At 42.0% G+C, this 24,686-nt stretch overlaps 2 protein-coding genes across 8 annotated transcripts in view; one reads left to right on the forward strand and one right to left on the reverse strand.

Moving 5' to 3' along the window:
* The first annotated feature begins 281 nt into the window (after positions 1–281).
* Slc24a5 (solute carrier family 24 member 5) lies at positions 282–19,820 on the forward strand. The gene is made up of 9 exons (NM_001415920.1): positions 282–427; positions 894–1,079; positions 12,195–12,278; positions 12,367–12,470; positions 12,802–12,902; positions 14,514–14,797; positions 17,036–17,242; positions 18,852–18,953; positions 19,391–19,820. Exons 1-9 carry the CDS (start codon positions 307–309, stop codon positions 19,711–19,713), a joined length of 1,512 nt encoding a protein of 503 aa, NP_001402849.1. The 5' UTR covers positions 282–306; the 3' UTR covers positions 19,714–19,820.
* The window catches only part of Myef2 (myelin expression factor 2), a 35,879-nt gene continuing 30,364 nt past the window's right edge, over positions 19,172–24,686 (reverse strand). For all 7 annotated transcript variants that reach the window (XM_006234931.4, XM_006234932.4, XM_006234930.3 and 4 more), the window contains one exon: positions 19,172–20,426. In XM_006234931.4, coding sequence (XP_006234993.1) covers positions 20,263–20,426 — 164 coding nt within the window. In that variant the 3' untranslated portion in view covers positions 19,172–20,262. The remainder of the gene's footprint in view (positions 20,427–24,686) is intronic.

The following is a 24,686-nucleotide window of genomic DNA, read 5'->3' on the forward strand; positions in this document are numbered from 1 at the left end:
GTCAGTGTGAAGATATCAATAGATCCAGGATGAGCACAGTTGCAGGCTGCCTGGGCCTGCCATCAGAGTCCGGCATGGAAAGAGCTGTAGTCGGTTTGTGTCTGCGCCCCTCCCTAACTCCTCCAACCTCCCTAGGACTTGGACCTCCTGATCAGAGAAGCTAGGCTGGGCTCCCTCGCTGGCCTCCTAAGCTGTGACCCCCCTTCCCCCCGCAGGCACTGGGGAGGAAGGAGACTCCTCACATGATTCAGCATAAGTCTCCCTTGCTCCCTTCCTGAATCACACACTGCCAAGAGCACGCTGGAAATGCGGACAAAATGGGGCCCAACTTGGACAAGAAGGGTCCTGCGGCTGGGGATCTTCTGGGTCTCTGCATACCTGCCTGTCCGTGGTGTTTTCCTGCCCCCGCGCCTCCCAAGGGCCACAGGTAGGTGGCAGTGGGTTCAGACACCCCAGTCCCACATTCAGATATGGGATGCCCCTCCCCCACCCCGACTCCTGCTGTATCTGCTCTGCTTCCTAGCACTGCAGAGGATGGGAAACACTCTTGATCTGCAAGTGGGTTCTCAAGAATGTTCTGCAGTAGTTCAGAGACCAAGAGGTGGACAGGGCTGCACTTCTTACAGTTGGAGAAAGTTTCAGAACATTCTTCCCACTTAGAAAGAGCATTTAGAAGCAGACACAGAGAGGGGCTGTGGTAATTCCTCCTCCAGTTCTCTTCTAACAGTTTATTTCATGAAATAACCTCTTTCAAAGACCACCTAAGGCTTTGTATCATGTTTCCACCAACGTCTCCATATCTCTCCACTCCCCAACCCCGGATATCCCAGTTTTGGCTTTGTGGGTTTGAAATGTGTGGCTCCAACATCTTGTGGTCTTTTTCTTTTCCTCAGTGGGAAACAGCACGCAATGTGCTGTCTCTCCGGCATCGTCGGAGTTTCCCGAAGGGTTCTTCACCAAGCAGGAGAGCACAGACGGAGGCATCGTAATCTACTTCCTCATTACCCTCTACATGTTCATGGCGGTCTCTATCGTCTGTGACAAGTACTTCCTGCCCTCCCTGGAAATCATCAGTGACTGTAAGTTGCTGGCAAGGTCTCCTGCGGCCTTCCAGAAGAGTAGTCACACGGATCTGTTGGAAACAGTTTGGTAACAACCCTGTCCATCTCACCCGGTGGCAGTGCACCAATGTCTGTCCTGGGGTCCTGTGGGGTCATCCCGGGAGTGCAGGCAGAAGCGCGCCTTTCAGTTCTAATTGTACACTGCTTGCTTCCAGAGGCTTCCTTTTGTTCCAGCACGTCAGTGGCCGTTAGAGAACAGTCTCGAGATTTTGCACCAGTGTCCTTCATGTGCCCCTGACACACTGGGTGCCGGGTCCTCACTGTTTTCTATTTCAAACCTCTTTCCCTTGGGCTCTGAGAGTGGGTGGTAAGCAGATGGGGCCAAGGACCTCCTTTCTCTCTACTCCTTTACTGGCATCCTGAAACTCATGAACCAATAAGTAAATAAATTCTAAGCTCCATGGAAAGGAACCTCAGCAAACAGATAATAATGTTAAGTGTTAGTAGTTTCTGAAAATAAAATCAGTTAAAGCCTGTTGTACTGCAGGTTTCCCAGCACTCTGAGTATAATAGGCCTTTGTGGATGCACTGGGTCCTAATCCAAGGAAAAATGATAGCCAGCCATCTACCCAGAACTACCAAAGTCTGCAGCCTCTCTCAAAGCTGATCTTCATTTCGCAGCAAAATCAAAGCTAAGGGTTGTGTCTTTTCGCAAGACTACAGAGAACAGAACAGCAGCACCCTTAACTCCATCCCACACATACACATGCAGATATATACACACATATGCACACATTAAACACACACAGACTAATATGCACATACATGCACATATATAAACACTCATACACACGTGCACACATATACACACAAACATGCACACATGAGCATGAATTGAGTATAAATTGTCTTTTTCTCAACCCCCTACCCTCCAAATGCAAGGCAGGTTATTTTCTTCCTTTTACGTATGGCCGCGGGACACTTAAGAACTACAGCACCTGTAATGGCAAAGGAATGAAACTTCTATTTGTTCAATAATAATAGGTTTATCATAATTATTAATAATTAAGTAGGTGCAAATGTACTTTATACCAGTATTATATTTTATGCTGATAATACATTGCTATTTTAATGTTAGCTGATTTTAGCACATTATCTTTGCTTAATGAAATGCAATAACAAAAGTAAATCCACCTAAATTTGCGTCTCTTGATCCCCAAAGATCCCTAAACACACCATTTTGCTAGAGTCTCTTCTATCTGCAGATTCATCCACTCACCTCCTAAAGGTCTTGGATTTTCCCACATTGCCAGTCTCTTCAAAACCCTAACTTTTAATCACAGCATAGGAGCTCATGATCCTATGAGTAACTCGGGAACTTCACTCATTATGGCGTCCTGTGAAAATTTACTATTTTAAGCTATTAATCTCACAGAACCGTTTTAAATAGCATTGTGTCTGTACAGTGCGAATGCTCTGCACACTTCTCTGATTCTCTCTGACTAAAGGTCAAAGCTGTGCATACGTAAGACTTAGGATGGATATCATCAGAAACATCCCACAAAGGGTTACAACCCCATGGTCTCAGCAGGGTCCATTCCTGGAAACAAACATCACCTTTAATGTCTTTGTTATGTTCAGCCGAAACCTCATGCTATGACGCTCTTATTTCTCCCATGCATAAGGTGGCTATTCTATGTGCTTATTGAAAATCATAGCCTTACTTACTTACTTACTTACTTACGTGACTTCTTGCCTGCATTTGGGAAGGAATTTTTCTTACCAACTTTCTCAAGGCCTTAGAAGTATGAACAGATATTAGCGCTGATATAAGTTTCCGTGGTTTGTCATCTCCATTTATACTGAGGGCATCCATGGTGTTGCAGCTGACATTTTAAAGTCAGGAATTCTGCTTCAGCTCCTGTGGCCTTCTATCCAGAAAGATCCAATTAGTGGCCCTAAAAGCCTCCCTTTCTTTTCGCTTGTTTTACTTCTACACTTATTCCTGAACCCTCAAACTCATCTTCACAGTATATATCAGTTTTCAAACACATGCTAAGTACATATGAGTGTGTGTTTCCATAATCCTAACTGTAATAATCTTTTCATTCTCATGTCAGCACTACATTTAACTAAAGTGAAAATGTAAAATATTGCTTCATACCTCACTAAGGACTGTAAGCCTCAGTGACTCAGCTGAGCTGATAGAACAAATCCAGCAAGAATTCTGTTTACAAAGGTTGTCTGTAAGAAGTAAAAAATTTAAACTTCCAGTCCTGCATGTTAGATCATGCCCTCCATATAGTCTTCATTAAGAGTTTCCTCCTCCTGTCATAATGACTTCCACTATACCACTTTGTAGAGTTTCTTTGAAACATCATCAACAAACATGCATTTCTCAAGAACATCACATAAGAGGGTAGCTATTAGGACTGCGTGGCCGACGAATACCCATGGGATGCCAGTCCTCCTCAGCTGTAAGATTTGACTTAGCTCCTGAGTATCAGAATGACAGCCAACAACACGAGGTAGAAATAACGTTCGTTCAACCCACTTGTCAAAGTCTGATCCTCTGTCATACTTGTAGTCAAATGACGACATCAGCAATAAGAACCAATCAGCAGTTTGTCTCCATCCTCAGGCACTGACTTCCGTCTGGAGTGCATGCCTTTCCTCTGTGCTCCTTGATAGGCAGAGTTGTACAGCTCCCCATCGGCTGAGGAGTAATCACGTAGTCCGCAGAACATCCCGTGTATATCCCACATTCTACTAAGGGGTCCCTTACTTACAGATACCCATCACGGTGCAATCATGGAAGCCCAGGCACATCATATAGTTGCACATATATGTGTGTGAGTATGTGTGCGCATATATATATATATATATGTGTGTTGTGTATGGCCTCATCTACATAAAACCTTACAAAACAGGGCCTAGTGCATTGGTTTTACTTCGAGGAAAGCGAAGCTGAGCCCACACAGCTGATGCAGACCCTTACTCCGGCGGTCCACAGTCCAAGCTCTACCCCTCCTCTCTAGAGATTATTTACCATCACGTGGTTGTCTCAGAAGACCAGTTCTATCTGAGCCATCTTGTGAGCAATTTTCTGCCCAAGGGCACTGAAAATTTTGATAAAAACATATAGGAGACATTCACTGGAACTATGAAGTATATTAGAAAATCAAGAGTTGTTTACTGAAATGGGTTTTGATCTCTTAGAAATCTACCAAGGGTTATAAATTAATTTTGTAAACATTGTCCCAGATGACTAGCCTCTCGGCCTAGCATGTTGCCTAAGATGCACATGGACTTACTCCACAGTCCTATGGACTTCAATGTCATGTAGAATTCCTGTTGACACATATGCTGTGGCTCTAATAGGACAGTGGTGGAAGGGCACCAGCACTAGCCCTCCCTCCTCTAATCCGCAGCGGCTTTTGGGGTTAGCAACAGAGTCTTCAGCAAAGGGCTGGCAGCTTCTCCTATAGCTGTAGCCACTAGAGGTTTCCAGCAAGGATTTTCCACTTCTCTTCCCTCTCTGCTCTACTTACAGTCATAAAAGCCACACAGCCTCCCCATGCCCTTCAACCCTGGAAAAGCATGCATTTATCTCCCCTGGACAGCTAGAAACAGTCTATCATTATTCGAGTTGTGTGAATCATGACGGGAAAGCAATGCTCGATCTACCCCCTCCTCCCACTGGTCAGCCCCGCTCTCCCATGCTCATTCTGACTCAGATTCCTGTTTCTTCCTCCATGTAGGTTGAGGTACAAGAGGAGTCACAGGAGACTCCCTAAACACAAAGGTCTAAAGTGAAATTAATCGATATTATACAGGAAGAATAGTTATCCACACCGTGGTAACTGAAGACCTAGCTTCTGTAGCGAGAAGCAGAACATGGACTCTGGAAAGGGAGGGAAAGGGTCAGATGCCTTAGAGCCAAGGGAACTGAAGGATAGGACTCTCCTCATCCTTGCCAGGTGTCCCCATCAGACCCTGATTTGGAGGATGCTGAAGAGTGGGCGTGGGTACAAGAGACAGAGAAGAGTGGTGCCTCTGTGTACCTGGTCATTTCAGTGAGACCGGCTAAAAGAAGCCATGCTAATGACTACCGTGCTTGTTGTGAAGCTAGTAACGTTCCTGTTGCTGTGTCTTACTTGCTTGGGATTTTCCCTTCCTAGGTGTTTTCCTCCTACATGTTCATGTACTCAGTAGAAGGTCTATGACACACAGGAGGGCTGGAAGGGTTGGGGAACCCAGTGACCACAAGCCGTGGTGACAGAATTGCTAGAATGGTTGGAAGCGTCCAACTTAGAGACAGACACATCTGGGCCCAACTCCCAACTCTGCAAGCTGCTAGGTCTTTGGCAAGTCCTTAACATCTGTATGCCTCAGTGTATCAGCTGTGAGACATGTAATGAGAGTTTCGTTCAAAGAGCTCTGTTCTATGTACATGAGGAAAAATAACAGTAAACTGCACACAGGGAACAGCCTCTGAGAATTCATTATTACAGAGTATACCAAGAAGGCTACCAAGACTCCTTTACCCAGGAAAAAAATCGAAGTGCAGAAGGGAAATAAGTCAATAAAAAATGTGCTTGGAGCAAATAACAAATCTATGGTAAGGTACAACAGCTTGGAGCCTGTCTTAGGGTAAAAACAAATCAGACAGTCTCATAAGGCAAGATGTAAGCTTATAAAACTCTTACTTAATAACCTATGTGGCAATTCTACACTATTTTTTAGAGTTCCTTTGGGTTCTTTCTTGAATCAACATCCCTCCTGTACTATTGCAATTTCATAATCTATGTTCAAAAAGTGATCTCTTAATAAAAATATACACACATATAGTACACACGTGAGCACACACATACCCACTAACGTTCACTCTCCTGTCTGCAGAGGTGAGACACACTTCTCTGTAGGAACAGAGCACAGTATCCTCTCACTATGTTCGAGGATCTCAGCTATACTCAATCGCTCCTGAACAACTTCCTTTACATTTTTCTAAGATAGCTCCATAGAAATTACAGAGAAACTCTTCAGAGTTTCATTTGCACCTTTAATCTCAGCACTCTGGGAGTCAGAGAGGCAAGCAGATGTCTGAGTTCGAAGCCAGTCTGGTCTACAGAGTGAGTTCCAGGACACCCAGAGCTACACAGGGAAATCCTGTCTCAACAACAACGGCACAGTCACTTGCTTCAGTCAAACAACAACACAAATGTAGTCACTTGCTTCAGCCGAATTCCAGTAAGCTAACTACAGAACCCATCATTTAAATGCTAACCCAATTCAATTCCAACATCTAATCTCTCATGCTAACACCTTTGAGTTATAACACATTTTAAGTGAAAATTTTCCCACGTTTTAGGAAACTGTTTTAAATATTTACTTTTTATCTTGTAAAAATTACTTTCACTACCTCTACCTTGAACTGATGTTTGCCTATGTTCCACACTATGTTTCGGAGACAGACGATTAAAAAAAACAGTAAGCTTTAATTCCAGGTAGAGCTTACTCTAACTTGTGAAGTTAGGAGCCTTAGTAATTCTGAGTCTGACATTTGGATAGCTTACAGTTTGAGGGGATTATCTGAACTCTTAAGCCTCATGAAATTTACAGAGGCAAAAACATTCTCAGAGACTCAGAGCAGTCCCTCCTCCCTGCTGGAGAGCACAGCCTCCTGAGAGCCTGGGAGATGCCCCCACTGGTGCTCTTTTCTCTGGCCTGAACTGTAATCCCTTGGACTGCATCTATAGTAGAAGCTAAGAACTCTGGGTAGTATCAAGATGTAGGTGAGAAACAGGCAGTGATGGTAATTGCACTTGTCCCTTTCTCTTCAAGTGGCAGAAAGCATCACGTCTTTGGCATCAGAACCATATAGGTCCTATCCCACCTCTGACCTTGGGCAACAGGGACCATGAGGTTGAGAGGACCTAGTGGATGGGGGAGATTCTTTTTCAACAAAATCAGGCCTTTAAAAGCATTATAGAGATGTTCCAGAGTTCATTTCATTTAAAATGTGTGTGTGTGAGGTTTTTCTAAACAACCTCTTTAAAGTCTCATATTAAGTTATTTGGCAGTGACAGAGTTTGGGCCTCCATTTTAGCTAAGTTCTCTTTACTACTTGGTATAGCAGTATTTCCAAAAAATCACAAACTTTCCAGCTGGTCATTACAGAAAAGAACACACAGAGGAAAAAGTTTGGTAAACTTTAAAAGCACCTGATTGTCACGATGCTGTGTGTCATCTAAACAATGTGTTGGCACCTGAGCCTATAAAGGGACCATACCTTGGACATCTCTCCTATACCTTGAAATAATGTGGTTGCTCTTTCGGATTAATAGAAAGAGGAATAATAGCAATAATGGAAAAACAGAACAATTTATCTTTAATAATAAACTACAGCACAGGAAAATGTTACCCAAAGGTCAAGAAAGACAAGGCCAATCTACTGTAAAGTTCACAGATGTAAAATAATCTTACAACCATACAATGGGGCTTGGAAAAAATACCCTTGAAGTTTTGTTCAACCATCTAACAGAATCTTTCCTTTCATAACTACAATTAAAGCCCAGGGACTAGCGAGAATGCCTTCTGACACAAAAGACTTCCAAAGGGTCACTGCTTTTCCCACCTTAATACAGCCCATTCCACCATCTTTTCTCTCTGGAAACTGAGCTTGTCCAACGAAGCAGTCTTCAGGCCGCACTGACGGAAGACAGGTCAGTCTTCGGGGCATACTGAGTGTGCACCATCACTGTCAGAAAGGAAAGATGGTTGCTTTCCCTTGTCTTCCCACACTGGCTTTGGAGGGCACAGCCTAAGACTCTGTAACACTAACTTTTAAGTTTCTAGAAATGTACTAGGAAACTGTCAGAGATTCTTGTTTCCCAATAAGTAACTTTCTGCTACTTAAGAACGAAAGAGGGGGCCCGAGGAACTGGTTCAGTGGGTAGAATGCTTGCCTTCCAAGCTCAAAACCCTGGGTTCAATGCCCAGTACTGCAAATCTCGAAGTGCTGGCACAACAGCAGCCCCTGGCAGAGGCAGGGAGATGGAGGTAAAAGGTCATCTTTGGCTACATGGTGAATGCAAGGACAACCTGGGATACATGAGACCATTTCACAAAGAAAAAAAATGTTACAAAGCATCAAGTAGACAAAGTTACAAGGCCGGTAGCATGAAGCCATGGAAACGCTATTGCCCTCCAGGTCCAGCCCTAATTCCCATATTTACAGTCCGTGAGACTTGATTTGTTTTGTACTCCCAGGTCCTGATGTTTGTTTGGATGTGCTGGGTATCAAAGTCGGGGCCTCGTATGTAATAGCGAGTGCCGATTCTTCCTAAAATGTAAACTCTAAAAGTCACATCTAAGAGTTAATGTTAGAAATATGAGGGGTTGGGGATTTAGCTCAGTGGTAGAGCGATTGCCTAGCAAGCGCAAGGCCCTGGGTTCGTCCCCAGCTCCGAAAAAAGAAAAGAAAAAAATATGAAAACAAGCTGAATGCCATAGTGTGAGATAGTGCCTCCAAGGGGTTGGGGATTTAGCTCAGTGGTAGAGCGCTTGCCTAGGAAGCGCAAGGCCCTGGGTTCGGTCCCCAGCTCCTGAGGTGGTAAGAATGCCAAAACTTGAGGACATTCAGGTCTGGCACACAAAATCATGTATTGTGTGTGTGCATAGTGTTCCCCCCCCCACCTGAGTAGTTCAAATGATTCCGCCGTGATCTGTAATAACTAATACAGTGTGCATGGTGTGCAAATAGCTTAACACTGCATTGTTCAAGGAAAAAGAAGAGTCTAGCCCCTATTCAGAAGGAAGGTGATTTCTCTTTGAATAGTTTGGTATGCAGGAGGTTGAATCTGAGGCTATGGAACTTGTGAGGACAGGGCTGAGTATGTATGATTTATATATGCGCCATATGTACTAAAAGAAACACCATAAACTCAAAGCCCACAAGCCATTACTTTTTCCTCCCTTCGTTGTTTACTTAGGTCAGGTGTTTAAGTGATAGAGTCAAGGCAAGTGGGAAGAGATGAGAGAGCCTGGGTGGGATGATCTCACTCCAACCATTCACAATCATCACATGGCAAATGGGCTGGTTGATGCCTTACACCAAAGGCCCCAAAGGATAAAGAGAGTAGCTGGGACTTTATGCCAACTGAAAAAGTGCTTCAGAAGAAAATTCCCTAGCCTTCAGGGTCCACAAGGCCATACACGATGTACCTTCAATCCCACCCCGTTGTTCTCTCTTGGGGCTCTTCATTCTGTCTGTAGCCTGCCTACTACACTCTTACCTACAGAGTAACACCCTCATTTTGAAACCTCCCCTCCAAAGTTCCTTATCCAATGACATTTCATATCTTCTCTATTTTCATTTCTTGTTGCTTCTCAAAACCCCTGTAGAGTGTGTGTGTGTGTGTGTGTGTGTGTGTGTGTGTGTGTGTCCATCTACTACACTATAAGGTGACAGCCGCAGCTCTTGTCTGTTTACTGCCACATCCTGACACACAGAGAAGCATCTGGCATAGTTAGTGTTCACACTCAGCAAGGAAAGTCAGATGATTACAGCTACTTAACAAATTCTTTCCATAACTTGTAGCTAACAATAAAGAAACATTGTTTTTATTGTTCCCCACAGTCTGGGGGCTTTACAGAGTTCAGGTAGCTGATTAGGGTGCCTACTGGTTATAGTGAAAGGGTGGATCTGGAATCACTGAAGGCTTGTTCTCCCACGTGTCTGGCACCTAAGCTTGGAAGACTCAGAAGGACGAGAAGGCATGGATGCTGGAGGTGTGTCCTTCAATGGGGCTCACGAGGTCTGTCCCGATGGAGGCTTCCAGATAGCAGGGCATGTGTGGTGTCTAGGGCACTAAAGCAAATGTCCCGAGAGAGGCCACTTGAGGAAATTCTATCATTTGCTTTAATGTCCTGACCTTGAAAACATTATCACACTGCCATGGCCCTCAATTTGTCAAAGCAGTCACAAAGGCTCATCTGTGTTCACGAATGCTAGCCACGTGCTCTACCACAGAGCCATATGCTCAGTCCCCTTTTTAAATAAGAGAAAAGTTATTGGAAAGGATGTGGAATACAAATATTGTAGTAAGTTTTGTAAAATTCAATCTGCTACAACCCAAACAAGGAATTTGTAAGGCCAAAAAATCAAAGCTTCAGCAGAGAAGAAATGTGTAAGCAGGACCAGTCAGGAGCTGAAGTGGTGGCTGCTCTTCCAGAGGACCTGGGTTTAATCTGAGTGCCCACATGGTAGCTCACAGGGAACCTGGCATCCTCACACCAACGCACATTTTATAAAAGCAAAAATAGCCAGGCTTCACAAAGCCCAGCAGCACTGCCACCCATGACAGAGACCAAAAGAAACACACCAGAGTTCGAGGACCAAAACCTTAGTACAGTAAAAGCAGTTAGCATCGAAGAAGGACTTCCATCAAGAATTAGAAATCTGAATTCTAGTGGCTGGGGTGTTGGTAGGCTTGGCACCCAAGCTTGAGGATGAATTCCGATTACCAGGACCACATGAAATGCCAGGTGCACTAATGCTTGACTGCAATCCTGACCCTGGGGAGGTGGTACAGGGGGATACCTACGGAGCTTCAAAGTTACAGCCACACACCTGACAAAGACATTGCCTCCATATGTACATTTAAAAACATGTAAACACACATGGACATTGGCCTCCATATGTACATCCATAAACATGTATGCACACGCAAACACATGCACACACACGCATATACACACACGAAGGCACACACAGCCCTACCTTTGCTGGCAAATGTAATGAAGATTTCTGAAAGACTGAGTTGTCTCTTCAATACGGCTTTCTCTTCTCCTTCCTGTATGTAGTATGTCTCTCGGTTCTAATGCTGGAAAAGTCACATAAGACTCTTCCCAATGTCAATTAAGTGAAAGGACTTGTATGCTTGGAAGTTGGACCTACAAACCACTCAAATAATAAGACAGTACTTACTTCTTTGTGTAATTTGCATAATGCCAGATTTATTGGGCTTTTTGTTTACTGATTCCCTCCTCTTCTCCATTAGATAATGATGTTGTAAAACTGTGAAAGAACTCAATCCAGCTTCATTGTAGATCTTAAGAACCACTGACCAAATTTGTCAAAGGAGTTGTTTTTGTAGCTCACCTCCAGCTGGAAGCCGACTTCCCTGACTTGGCTGACAGCCCCGGCTTTGTCTCCCCTTTCCATTGTATATTTATCCATTTGTTGGCAGTGGAGCCACAACATGGTGCATGTGTTGAGATTAGAAGACAGTTTTGAAGGGTTGGTTATCTCCTGCTACATAGGTTCTGGAAACAGAACTCAGGCCACCAGGCATAGTGGCAAGGTCCATTATCCACTGACCCACTCACTGGCCCTTAGGTGTTTATTATCTTATCCACTGACCCACTCACTGGCCCTTAAGTGTTTGTGTACTTGCTGGTTTTATGTCAACTTGACACAAGCTAGTGTCCATGATCATTGAGGGAAGGCCTGGCTGATGGTGGGTGGTGCCATCCCTGGGCTGGCAGTCCTGGGTTCTATAAGAAAGCAGGCTGAGCAAGCCATGGGAAGCAAGCCAGTAAGCAGCACCCTCCATGGCCTCTGCATCAGCTCCTGCTTCCAATTTCCAGCCCTGCTTGAGTTCCTGTCCTGACTTCCTTCAAGGAACAGCAATGTGGAAGTGAAAGCTAAATAAACCCTTTCCTCCCCATTTGCTTCTTCAGTCATGGTGTTTCAGTGCAGCAACAGAAACCCTAAGACATCTTGTGTATGTGTGTATGAGCGTACGCGTCATGATGCCCCTTCAGAAGCCAAATGACAAGTTCGTGGAGTCGGGTTCTTCTTCCATGTTTTCATGGGTTCTGGGGATTGAACTCACATTGCCTGCAATGCACGGTGTCTGCACCAGCCCTCCCTTCTGTAGAAATACTCAGTGATGCGTTCATAGGAAACCGAGATGCATACAGGATTTCTCTAAGTCAAATGTTTAACTTCCAGATTCAGTCAGTATCTGTGTAATGTTCAGGTGTAAGTTCTGAGTGTCTTTCACATAGCTCTACTGTGTGCTCCTTGCCACTGTCAGCCATAGTAATCACTTCCTTTGTCTTTAGCCCTTGGACTGTCGCAGGATGTTGCAGGTGCGACTTTCATGGCAGCAGGTAGCTCGGCCCCTGAACTAGTCACCGCCTTCTTGGGTAAATACTGTTCCTTTTACTTGCCACTTACTCGGTGTGGTTTTAGTTTCAAGTCAGCTCTAACCTAGCCACCACTGTCTTGTCCCAGGTGTATTTATCACAAAGGGAGATATTGGTATCAGCACCATTCTAGGATCTGCAATTTATAATCTCCTCGGCATCTGTGCTGCCTGCGGCCTCCTCTCCAACATGGTAAGAAAACTATTCAGTAAGATGTATTTTCTTGACAAATCTAAGCCTGCCTGGGATGAACAATAGGACACTGGAATCGTGTTCAGTCAAATTTAATAACCACCAGAAAAACATTTACTCAATTGACTTAATCCACAAATATCTCTTACTCAAATTTATAAAAGTCAGTACAGGTTTATAAACAAATTTTCTTTAAAATTGTTTTTCTCTACATAATATGCAAACTTAACAATATTTTACCACAAATACACAGTTTCAGAATTATACTATACACTGTTCTTGAACAACTTACCCTGTAAAGCACACAGTAAATCAAACCACTGTTTTCCAGGTTTCAACGCTCTCGTGCTGGCCCCTGTTCCGTGATTGTGCTGTGTATGCAGTTAGTGTGGGAGCAGTTTTTGGCATAATATTTGACAACCGAGTTTACTGGTAAACTTTAAATAACTGCCTCTCTTATGTAAAACATAACTGCAGAGTTTTTGAGGTCTGATGGCTTAGAAGTGTAGTGTCCAAAACCTTCGCCTCATTTCTGCAGCCACTCCAGTCTATGCTGCTCTCCTCACAGCTGCTGGTGGCTCTCTTCTGTGAGGCTGTTGTGTAGATGGCCTTGGTTAGAGGTGGTCATAGTGAAAAAAGCTTGGAGAAGCAGCAGAAGCCCCTCCCCTGCTGCAGTTTCTCCCATCCTCCCCAAACAGAAGGAGCTGAAGCCTTCTGTCACAACCCAGAATGTTTTTATGTCATTATCAAAAAAGCTTGCTGCTTTCCCACAATTTCTGCACCTAATAGGTCCAAGAAAATAAAGCCGCTAACTTGGTGGAAAGACGTAAACTTGCCAAACAGGGGGACGTACCTCCTAGGTCAATGGTTCTCAACCTTCCTACTGCTGGGACCCCTGGATACAGTTCTTCATGTCGTGGTGACCCCCAACCATAAAATTACTTTTGTTGCTACTTCCTAACTGTAACGTTGCTGCTGCTATGATCATTGGGCAGACATCTGATATGCAGATGGTCTTAGGTGACCCGTCATAGGGCCATTCAAGCTCCAAAGGGTCGTGCGTGGCCCACAGGTTGAGAAAAACTGTCCTAGGTGTCCTATGCTGGATACCATAAAACAAAGAAATATAAAACATATGGCCACATGTGTATGTATCCAGAGAACCCAAACAGGGAGAAAACAAGATAAATGAGAAGTCAGGCTGCGTATAGCAAAGAACCCTGGGAGTCTGCTGCCCCATGTGACAGGAGCCAAGGAAATCAGGAACCCCATTTTCTCTTTCAGTTGCAGCAGAGAAGTGATTCTCTGCTATGAAATAATTACCAATACTAATGTGATGAAAATAACTATATACAGAAAAGTGAGACACCAAAGCAAGACAATTCTTGGTGCTGTGTGTGCAGTTTCATTTCTGAGACTATCTTTTCTTATGAATATAAACCAAATTAAGCTACAATCAAATCAACAAATGGGGCCAAGCAGATCTGAAACCCTCAAAGCCCAAGTAGAAGAGGTAGGAGGATCGTGAATTTGAGTACTTAGGCCAATCAAGGGTAGCGTTCAAGGCCAGTCTGGGCTTTTACAATGAGACCTCAAAAGCCAGCAATACTCCCAACACCTCCAATTTTCTTCTAAATCTCTGTAGCACAAATTGCAAAGCCAAACTGAGCCAAAATCTAAAATAGTCAAAATATTTCACACAAGTTTCTGGACCAGAAAATCTTAAGAGACGGTATATTATTTTCTAATTATTAAATATTCGGGGAATATAATGTTAAAGAAATGAATTAAAAAATGCCCATTACTTAGCTTTAGTTTGAAACTCTCCAACTATTTTCAAGGCATTTTTTGTGCCTAATACTTGAAAGGAATCTATAGTCAGACAATGGGTTTTATATTACGTTTTTTAAAGAGTCAAGTTTTTATCGATGAGTTTGTAACAATATTATAACCAAGACAGGGTAAATAAAAGTATTTCGGAATGGTTCCTTGAATTTCCTACCGTTGCTTTTGTTAGATAACAGCACTTCCTCCCATTTCTAGGTACGAAGGAGCACTGCTGCTGCTGATATACGGGCTGTATGTCCTGCTGCTGTGTTTTGACACTACGATCAGTCGATATGTCACGAAAACATGCAGGCCCTGTTGTCCCTGCCTTGCCAAAGCCATGGAGGAGAGAAGTGAACAGCAGACACTGCTGGGGTGGGAGAATGAGAGCCAAATCTACATTCGTCGCCAGTCAAGGACTGACAGCGGGATATTTCAGGAAGATTCTGGTTACTCCCAACTTTCTCTAAGTTTACATGGTCTTAGTCAGGTTTCTGAAGGTAACAACTACACCCTGTTCACTATTCCAATCTAACCACTAGAAAAACACAGGTTCTCGTTTGGAGTTAGTGATTAATACACGCTTATACAAGACACTGTGGAGTCAGACTTGATAACTACAAGAATGTCCTACCCTTTAAGGAGCTCCCAATAAACATTCTTTATAAATCAGCTAAAAGTGTGGGGAAGAGGAGTGTGCACAGACACAGAGGCCAGAAGTCGGTCCTGGATGCTATTCCTCAATTCTCTGAGACTCCACATCAATCTTTGGGACCAGTCACTCAGTGACCCTGAACCTCGCTGACTAGGCCAGTGAGCTCTGGGGACCCGTGTGCCTCTGCCTTCCACAGCACTGAGATTATGTGTGGGCTGCCACACTTCTTATGCGAGTGTTAGGGATCTGACCTCAGACTCACATGCCTGTGCGCCAAGCACTTTACCCACTGAGCCATCTCCCAGACCCAGACTCTGAAATCAGCTAAAATTGAAAAATGTAAGTACCATAAACAAACATAAACTGCTAATACTGGTTCATACAGCAGACAGACTGAATAAACTTGGATGACACTCACACAGGAGATGCACATGGAGAAAGGAGCATTTGAACTGGGCCCCGTGGGATAAGAAAGGCTTTAACTCAGTAATCTGATAGCGTAGTCAGGAAGCAACGACTGACACTTTATTGCATATGTGATGCAACGGAGAAGCATGCTCTATGGACTGAGGCCTGGGCCTGCGCACATGCTTGCAGACAGCCAACATATGCCAGTGAAGCAGCAGAGGAGCAGGTTGAGAGGAAGGAAGTGCAGTGGAGTCGTGTAAGACCGTAAGGGGCATGCAGCGGTCATGAAGAAAGTCGGAGCTGCACTTAAGGTTCCTGACTCTCACCAGTGTTCACAGAATGAACTAAGAGGACACAGGACATGAGCAAAGCAGAGAGGGCAGTGGGGATGGATTATGAGACTAGGAGAGGAAACATCGCCAAACTATGGCAGCAGGAGGACCATGCCGAGCCAGAGCGGGGGCAGAGACAAAGCTGGAACTTGGATTTTCACTGGCTAAGGGATAACTGTCAATCAAAGGAAAGGGGAGTGTTCGGAGGGACAGAATGGGGAAAAGCAGGTGTAATTTAAACATGCTGTGTGAAACAGAACATGAGCTCAATATGACAAAAGCAATCCCGACTAGAAAAGCTTTTATAAAAGTGCTTCCAACTCCAGTTAAGTGACTGAGAAGGCTTCTAATTTATTTAAAATTTTGACATGTGACATTTATTTTTATAAAACATACTTTGTAGTCTTTGAGGAGATTTAAAACAACAAAAACTCCAAAGAACTAGTCAAAATGCTCATGCTAAAGTCTGTGTCTAAATTAAAGCTGCACTGAGTCTTGGTAAGCATTTCTGAGTAATATTTGTGATTTGATCCAACCTCTGCATAACTGACATACATTAGTGTACAGTGCAGTCCCACTTTTATCCGATCTACTCATCATCCTAGTCCCCAGAGCACACGCCCTGGAGCTACAGCAAGGAACTAGGCCCAACCTTCTCTAGGTTCCTACTTCCAGTTGTGAAGCCCGCATTTGGTAGATGAGGCCCAGTGAGAAGCAGATGGAACTTTCTCTCAGCAGGCATCAGTACAACAAAGCACAAGCACCATCAGTTTTGGAAAAGGGATGGGGAGTGAAATCGCCTGGGAAGAAAGCAAGTTAATCCCCAAAGCATGAAGTCCCTAGGGAGTCCATAGTGCAGTAGAGCAAGTAAGTCCTACTTCCTACTCTGTGAACACTGTCACATTCGGCAAACAGTCCTAGACATCACAGCTCATACTGTCTGCCTAGTGTTAGGAAAACTTCTCTGACAGCAGTAACAGTAATGAAGTATTCAAACGTTCTAGATCAGAGCTTCTCAATCATCCTAATGCTGTAACCGTGTGATAATTTCCTCATACTGCAGTAACTGCCAACCATAAAATGATTTTCATCGACACTACGTAACTCTAACTTTGCCGTTATGAACCATAATGTAAGTATCTGTGGATCTTATAGTCTTAGGTGACCCTTGTGAAGGGCTGTTCAACACCAAAGGGGTCAAGACACACAGGTTTAGGCTACGGTTCTAGACAGCCGTTAAAATCTGCATACATTACCGTATTTCAAAACAGCCTTCTAAATGGGCTTTTCTAACATAACTGTACATTTTAAACAAACTCAAAATGTTCAACTTTCCACCACAGATCCACCAAGTGTTTTCAGCATGCCAGAAGCAGATTTAAGAAGAATTTTTTGGGTTCTCTCTCTTCCTGTTATTACGTTACTTGCTCTGACAACCCCGGACTGCAGGAGAAAGTTGTGGAAAAACTACTTTGTGATAACCTTCTTCATGTCTGCATTCTGGATCTCTGCATTCACATACGTGCTGGTTTGGATGGTCACAATAACAGGTGTGGAATTTAAGTATACTAGCACAAGAAAAGTATTTCATGTTAAGAACAAATTGGAAGTATTCAGTCTTGGGGGGCATACATTTTCTTCAGCAAGACTAAAACCTATTTACAAAATATGAAAACTTTAATATCACAACAAACGCATTCAAGTTTTTTCTGGGTTAACATACCAAAAGCATTTCCTATGTACGCTGACACAGCCTGGGGTACAATTCATAGGCTATGCTTATAATTACACGGGGTTCATAAGAATTCTTCATCAAAGTAAATTCTAACCCACAGTAGAAAGTAGAGAAAGAAACTGACTGGGGTCTGGGCTCGGCAGTAGGTGCTTGCCGTTTGACCAGATGGCATTTTATTTTGCTTTAAATATGGTAACTCGAATACAATGCAGAGGAGTAAATGAGAACCAAAGTTTTGTTTTTAGGTCTAGCATCTTCCAGAGTTTTACCACTTAGTCGTCATATGCCCATTAGAAATGAATCCTCTCTTTCCTCCCTGCCTAAATCATCCAACCTGATTGTATCAGTGAAACTTCATGATCAGTTGGGCCCAGACATCTACTAACATGTATGTATGTATGTGTATACATCTATATCTATATATGTGTGTGTGTATATAGATATAGCTACCTTTACACTGCTGACTAAAGAATTACAATAGAAACTCAAACACTGGAAAGTTGAAATAATTACTACCTGGAACCTTCTCCAAACTGGCTGATCCAACTTTTCCCAGATAACTAACCTTACTATGACTGTACTCTTAACTAACAAACAAACAAAAACAAAATAGTTTTATTCTTCATGAAAAAGATAAGAATGTCCAGGTAGCTTGCATATTTGCCATATTCAATTCTTTCCCAATCAGAACATATCTGACATTAGGCAAACAGGAAGAAAGGAACCAAACACAAGCTCGCAGATGAGTCCTGAAGATGACAAACAGTTCCAGCTCAGTCCTCACTCTGCTACGGTTTCCACTAAACCAGTAAGAGAGCAATTACATGTGCCCACCCTTTTTAAGTGCCCTCTGGTTTTATTTCTCAGGATGAACCCATCTGTGCTATCAATCTGATACAAATATTAATAAATTGGTACCATATGTCAGACTCAGGCAGGAAAGAACAAGATCCTGTCTACACCAGATTATCTATGTACTTCCCTTAAAACAAACAAAAAACGGGGAAAAAAACCAGTAAGCCAAGTAGCATTTCACATTTCAACATATTAATCGATAGCTGTAAGGTGCTTAATTCTCAACTACTCTAACTTCTAGAAAAGAGAAAATGCCAACAGTCCGAAGGAGGCAACAGTGACACCCACAGCTTCCTCTGGATGCCAAATATGAGGATTTTCCTGCTAGAACTTTGGCTGCTGAGTATCTTCAGATATCTGACATTAAAAAGATGTGCTAACCTGGTTACCCCAACTATCAACCTGTTTCAAATACTTTGTCATCTAAAAACCATATAAGCATATATTGGTTCAAGTACCTAAACATACCTAAATATTTTTCCTGAATAGAGAAGTATTCAAGCTGCCTTCAGAAAGTAGTTCATGTAAGATCTGAGATTGGTGACCTACAGTCTCTGTACCTGTTACAGGGGAAACACTAGGAATCCCAGACACAGTGATGGGCCTTACTTTGTTGGCAGCAGGGACCAGCATACCAGACACAGTCGCGAGTGTGTTAGTTGCAAGAAAAGGTAAGACTTGAGGTCTTCTACCATAAAGCAAGTCAAGGTAAATGAAATAAGACTTCCTCAGTGACATACTTTAAAGGAAAAAGAAGTGACTCAGGGGAAACATTTAGTTTTTAATAGCAGGTTAATTCCACCAACCTAATCCTCCACAGACCACCTGAAATGTGCATTAGATGGTAATTCACTATCAAATGAGAATAAAAAGCAACAAGGAAGCTGCATACCTTATTAAAAATGGTTTAATAAATAAAGACAATTATTAAATAAATGTTAAGACTTTAAAATACTAACCCAAGGAAATACAAATTCAATAAGACTCTTGCTCTAACAACAGTTTTCTAAAACTAACCAACAAAAGTATCCAGTGTTTTTCTTATGAAGATTATTAATAAAATATAGTGTTGATGTGCACATTTTAACAACATGCTATTCTTCTGCAGGTAAAGGAGACATGGCTATATCTAACATCGTGGGATCCAATGTGTTTGATATGCTATGCCTTGGTCTTCCCTGGTTTATTAAGACTGCATTTACGAATGCATCTGCTCCTATAGAAGTGAACAGCAAGGGACTCACTTATATAACCATCTCTCTCAACATTTCAATCTTTCTTCTGTTCTTAGCGGTTCATTTTAACGGCTGGAAACTAGACCGAAAGTTGGGGGTGGTCTGCCTAGTGTCATACTTAGGACTTGCTACTTTATCAGTACTATATGAACTTGGAATCATTGGAAATAACAGAGTAAGGGGCTGTGGAATTTGATATTTTTAATAATGTTATGTGGAACAACTGGAATGATAGAGGGGCAAAAAAATTCATGTCTTCATTTAGGTCAAATTAAAAAAAAAATCTTCAACTTTAGAGTGTAACACTTAATTACTATCCTTTATAAGCAGAGAAAAGTAATTTAAACCAAACCAAAATCACACCCTAATTTGTCTGAGCCCTTTCTTTAACAATTAAATACAAAGCAGAGATTTTAAAAGAAAAAAAAAAGTATCTGTTAACTTAAAATAATGTTGGAGAAACTAGAACAAACAAACTCTACTACTGAAAATAACAAAATGGCTTATTTCATTACAAATGGTATGTCCATCCATTGAAACTGAATGATCAGACGTGCTGTTTCTAGAAACTCAAACTTGAGAGAACGAAAATCACAGTATGTTTTTCAACATTATACTGTTAAAAGCTGGTGGGAGTTTTAAAAGTTCATTTTTTACAGCATTTGTAAGCATACAACATTACTAAAAAATGACTTTTACTAGGAGTCAATAAACAGATGAGGGAATGTTCCAACCATGCTTGAAATTATGCATTACGGTCCAAGCGCACATCGATTTCCCTGCCACTGATCTTGATGCCGTTCATTATTCTGCAGGCCTTTTCAGCTGACTCTGGGGATTCAAACCTGACTGTCCCACAGCCTTTTGACTTGCCATTCTCCATCTTTATTTCTGCAAACATTACATGACCTGGAAAAAGGAGTTACACAATTACAAGTCCATTTAAATGAGTTCCACTTCACTAGACAAGTTTTGTAAACTCCTCACAGCAATGGAGAGATCACAGGTAATTTGGTTAAGCATATTAACTAATAATATAAAATGCATATGTAAGCATTATCATTTTATAGTTTGAATACAATTCCTATATAATGACTACATATACATATGCATTAGCATACATAAAACAGGAATTGGACGTTGAGTTTGGTTTTAAACCCCACTTTCTGAAGTAGATGTTATAGCAATAAAGCTAGCTAGCATAAATGCCGACAGCTCACCATGACCCCTGACGAGATTACACAGTAGCTCATTGTCCAACCTCCTGAATAGTTCTCCCTTCTCTTTCTATTTTCACTTCCCTCTGGACCTCACAGGAGCAACTATCCATAAATATAATTTCTGTCAGTTCATAAAAGGGAACATCAATTCTATTTTTCAAATACTGTGACAATATAGATTCAAAATCTTAAGGATGCTATCAAATAAGGAAATGACAGCAGATTTAAAACATTAACAATTAAAAACAAGGATGTTGAAGGGACATCTCAGAGAAGCTAGTAGTCTTAAAATCCATCAGTTAAACAAGAGCACTGCTGAGAAGGAAACAGAAGGAAGTACATGGTAATCACAGGTAAAAGGATAAGACGGACTAGTAAGACCAACTGAGACCCAGTCCAGATGGCAGTAACTAGGGTACAACCACTTATGGATGCTCCCCCTATTCTGGATGCATCTGTCATCAAACCATGCTAGACTTTAAATATTATAGCAGCTGGATTATTGTGCTAGTTTTAGTCTATCAACCAAACCAGACAGTCAGACACATTTACTTTTACAAAGGAACAAAAAGGGAAGACAAAATAAAAGGTGAGGATCTGTCAAGAAGTGAAGCCCTTTCCAGATGAAGGAAATTAATATTACTCTTACTGAATAGCAAGGATATTTCCCTTTTAAGGCTTAAGCTGAATGACCTCTTATTTATAATACCCTACGCTACTTTGTCTAACCCACTTTTTATTGCATTACTTCTCAAAGCCAACTGATAATCAATCCTTCACCTTCTCAACACATTAAATATCAGACAACGTCACACTGATTCAAACCACAGCCTGTAAAGCAAAACAGAAACTGTTAAGTATGCCCCTGAGAGTTTAAGACAGACTAATCCCAGAAGAGTCACAGGACCAAAGTAGATTGAAATAATTTACTCCACAACTAGTAAAATAGAAAAGAAGGGGTTGGGGATTTAGCTCAGTGGTAGAGCGCTTGCCTAGCAAGCACAAGGCCCTGGGTTCGGTCCCCAGCTCCAAAAAGAAAAAAAAAAAAAAAAAGAAAAGAAAATACAGAAAAAAAATCTATTTTCTAGTTGGGGGGGGGGGCAAAAAAAAATCGCAGAATGATACTGAGATATATGTGTTAAAAGAAATTTTAATAGTTGTCTTGGTCAGGGTTACTACTGCTATGATGAAACATGTGACCAAAAGCAAGTTGAGAAGAAATGGGTTTAGAGTTTACTTTTACAAATCCCAGTTCCTCCTGGAAGGAAGCCCAGGAAGGAGCTCAAGTAGAGCAGGGACCTGGAGGCAGGAGCCAATGCAGAGGCCACTAGGAGTGCTGCTGACTCCTCATGGCTCACTCAGCCTGCTTTCTTACAGAGCCAGAACCACCAGCTCAGGAATGGCATCTATCACCTACAATCGACTGGGCACTCCCACATCAATCACTAATTCAGAAAATGCCCAACAGGGTTGCCTAGTGCCAGATCTTATGGAGGAATGTTTCAGCTGAAGCTCCCTCCTCTCAAGGTGACTCTAGCTTATCAAGCTGACATAAATGAGTCAGCCAGCTGAGTGGCAGACAGTCAATATCCAAAATCCTCCAGCATAAGAAGAAACTGGTACACAGGAGCACCTCCATTTAGGTGGCACTTAGATCTCCAAGGACTGTGGAGAATTGTACAAGCTTTGAAACTGGAGGTTCTTCTCTTTCTTTACCTTAAAAATTGGGTTTTTCTAAGTTTCACAGCATAGGTGAAACATAAGCAACAATGAGGTTTATGTGAGCAAGAATACTGGAAACACGTTAGCTTCTCTTGAATAACCATCTTTTAATCTTCAGACAAGATTCTCCTTCCATTTTCAACTAAACTGTCCCTGCTGGTTAAGGGAATGTCACTCAGACATGGAGACTCCATCTCATGGCCTATTGATTTAAGACCTCTTGGCTGAGACTCAAGAGATTTCTCAGTCTGGACACTTACACTACAGACTGGCCTACAGACATGTTCACGGTTAGACCAAGACACCCAAGGAAAACAGATGCCCGAAGAGCCCTAAGCCACCGGCGGGCCTTGGGGGCTGAGACAGGCACGGGTGTTAATGCTGAGCCACAGCACAGCCTCAACTTTTGGGTTTATTTAGGGTTTTTTGTTTTTAATCTTTTAAGGCAGAGTGTCACTAGTTTGCTCTGGGTGAGCTGTAATTTACTGTATAACCCAAACAGTCTTCCTACCTCAGCCTTTCTGAGCTCTCAGACTGCGGGCACTCACCACTACACTAAGGTAAACGCCACATTTCCCAACCATATGAAAACAGAAATAAACATTTTCTTTCTAAAATAAATAATTTACAAGGGAAAGTTTCAAATAATTAAAATCAATCTGCCTAACTTTGTGCATGCTGAGGGTGACTTCTAATGGCCAGATTCTATTTGCAACATGACAAGGAAATGAAAACAAGCCTGACATTCAGCAACTGTGCAGGACTAAACTCAGCCATACACAGGAGAACCACAGATCACACACTGTGCCACACAGAGCACTACTGAACTCACAATGAAACAACGCTTCACTTGCCAATTTTTTAAGTCCAGGCTATTACTTTTGGAAATGGTATCCATGTTGCCTTTTGGGAGTTTATTCAAATCTAGAATCTGGAAACAAAAATTTTCTCAATTATTCTTCATCTTTAAGGAGATTTGAGGGCTGGAGAGATGGCTCAGTGGTTAAGAGCACTAACTGTTCTTCCAGAGGTCCTGAGTTCAATTCCCAGCAACCACATGGTGGCTCACAACCATCTGTAATGGGATCCGATGCCCTTTTCTAGTGTGCATGAAGACAGTGACAGTGTATTCATATACATAAAATAAATACGTCTTTTAAAAAAATAAAATAAGGGAGATTTGAAAAAGATTTTTCCTGAACCACAAAGCTTGATCAGACTATGACTTCTACAGGACAGTTCACTACATGCATTTTATTAGCAAGGCACCTGCCAGTAAGTGAATCCTGGCAGATACTGTGTCTAGAGTACCACTAGATCCTTCTTCAGCAAGAACAATTATTTAGCTAGCCTGGACTCAGGAAAACAAAACAGCAAATAAATCAAAAAAAAAAAAAAAAAAAAAAACACCTGCCTTTATAGCTAAAGAGATCATTACTCGCTTGTGTCAGGTTAAAACAATACTATATTAAAACAGAAAAACTCTTAGGAGTCATACATAATGTGATATGGCAGGAAACAGTTGGTTCACTTCAAACAAGTCAGATAATACTCTGACAAAAATGATTTAATTCTGTATTACTATAACTTACTTTCTTTGCCATCAATATTAATTCATGGTTTTAAAAAATGGGATATGAAGTTATATAAATACAATACTAAATATAAAATTGAATAGCAGCTTTTAACAGATTTGAAAGTAAAAAAAAAAAAAAAAAACCTCATTGACCTTTTAACTATCAGTGTATTGGCTGACTTTGCATGTCAACATGACCTCTAAGTTAAGAGTCATCAGAGGAAGGAGCCCCAGCTGAGGAAATGCCTCATGAGACGCAGCTCTAAGATGTTTTCTCAAGCAGTGATCAAAGGGAGGCTCCCAACACCTTTCAAACAACTGCCAACTCACTTGCTTTTGACAAGGTTTTTATCAGAACTGCCTCTTCCTAAAATTTTAAATTAATGTAAAGTGAAAGTGCCATCAACAGAACACCCAGACGTACGTAGCCTCTTAGAAAACCTCAGTATTTTATTTTGTTCACCTCCAAAGGTCTAGTAGACTGCCAAAAACGCAGTGATCGTAGTTAGAGAAAATGAATAACTGAATGAAGATTTAATCAGAACGTCTGTGAATATATCACAAGTCTTTTATATAGAAATAATAAAAGGTACTAGTTTAAAAAGGTAAGAAATACCCTAAAAAGCCTCAATCTGGGGTGTAAGAAAATTA

The sequence above is a fragment of the Rattus norvegicus genome, chromosome 3 (assembly GCF_036323735.1).
Source record: "Rattus norvegicus strain BN/NHsdMcwi chromosome 3, GRCr8, whole genome shotgun sequence".
Taxonomy (NCBI): Eukaryota; Metazoa; Chordata; class Mammalia; order Rodentia; family Muridae; genus Rattus; species Rattus norvegicus.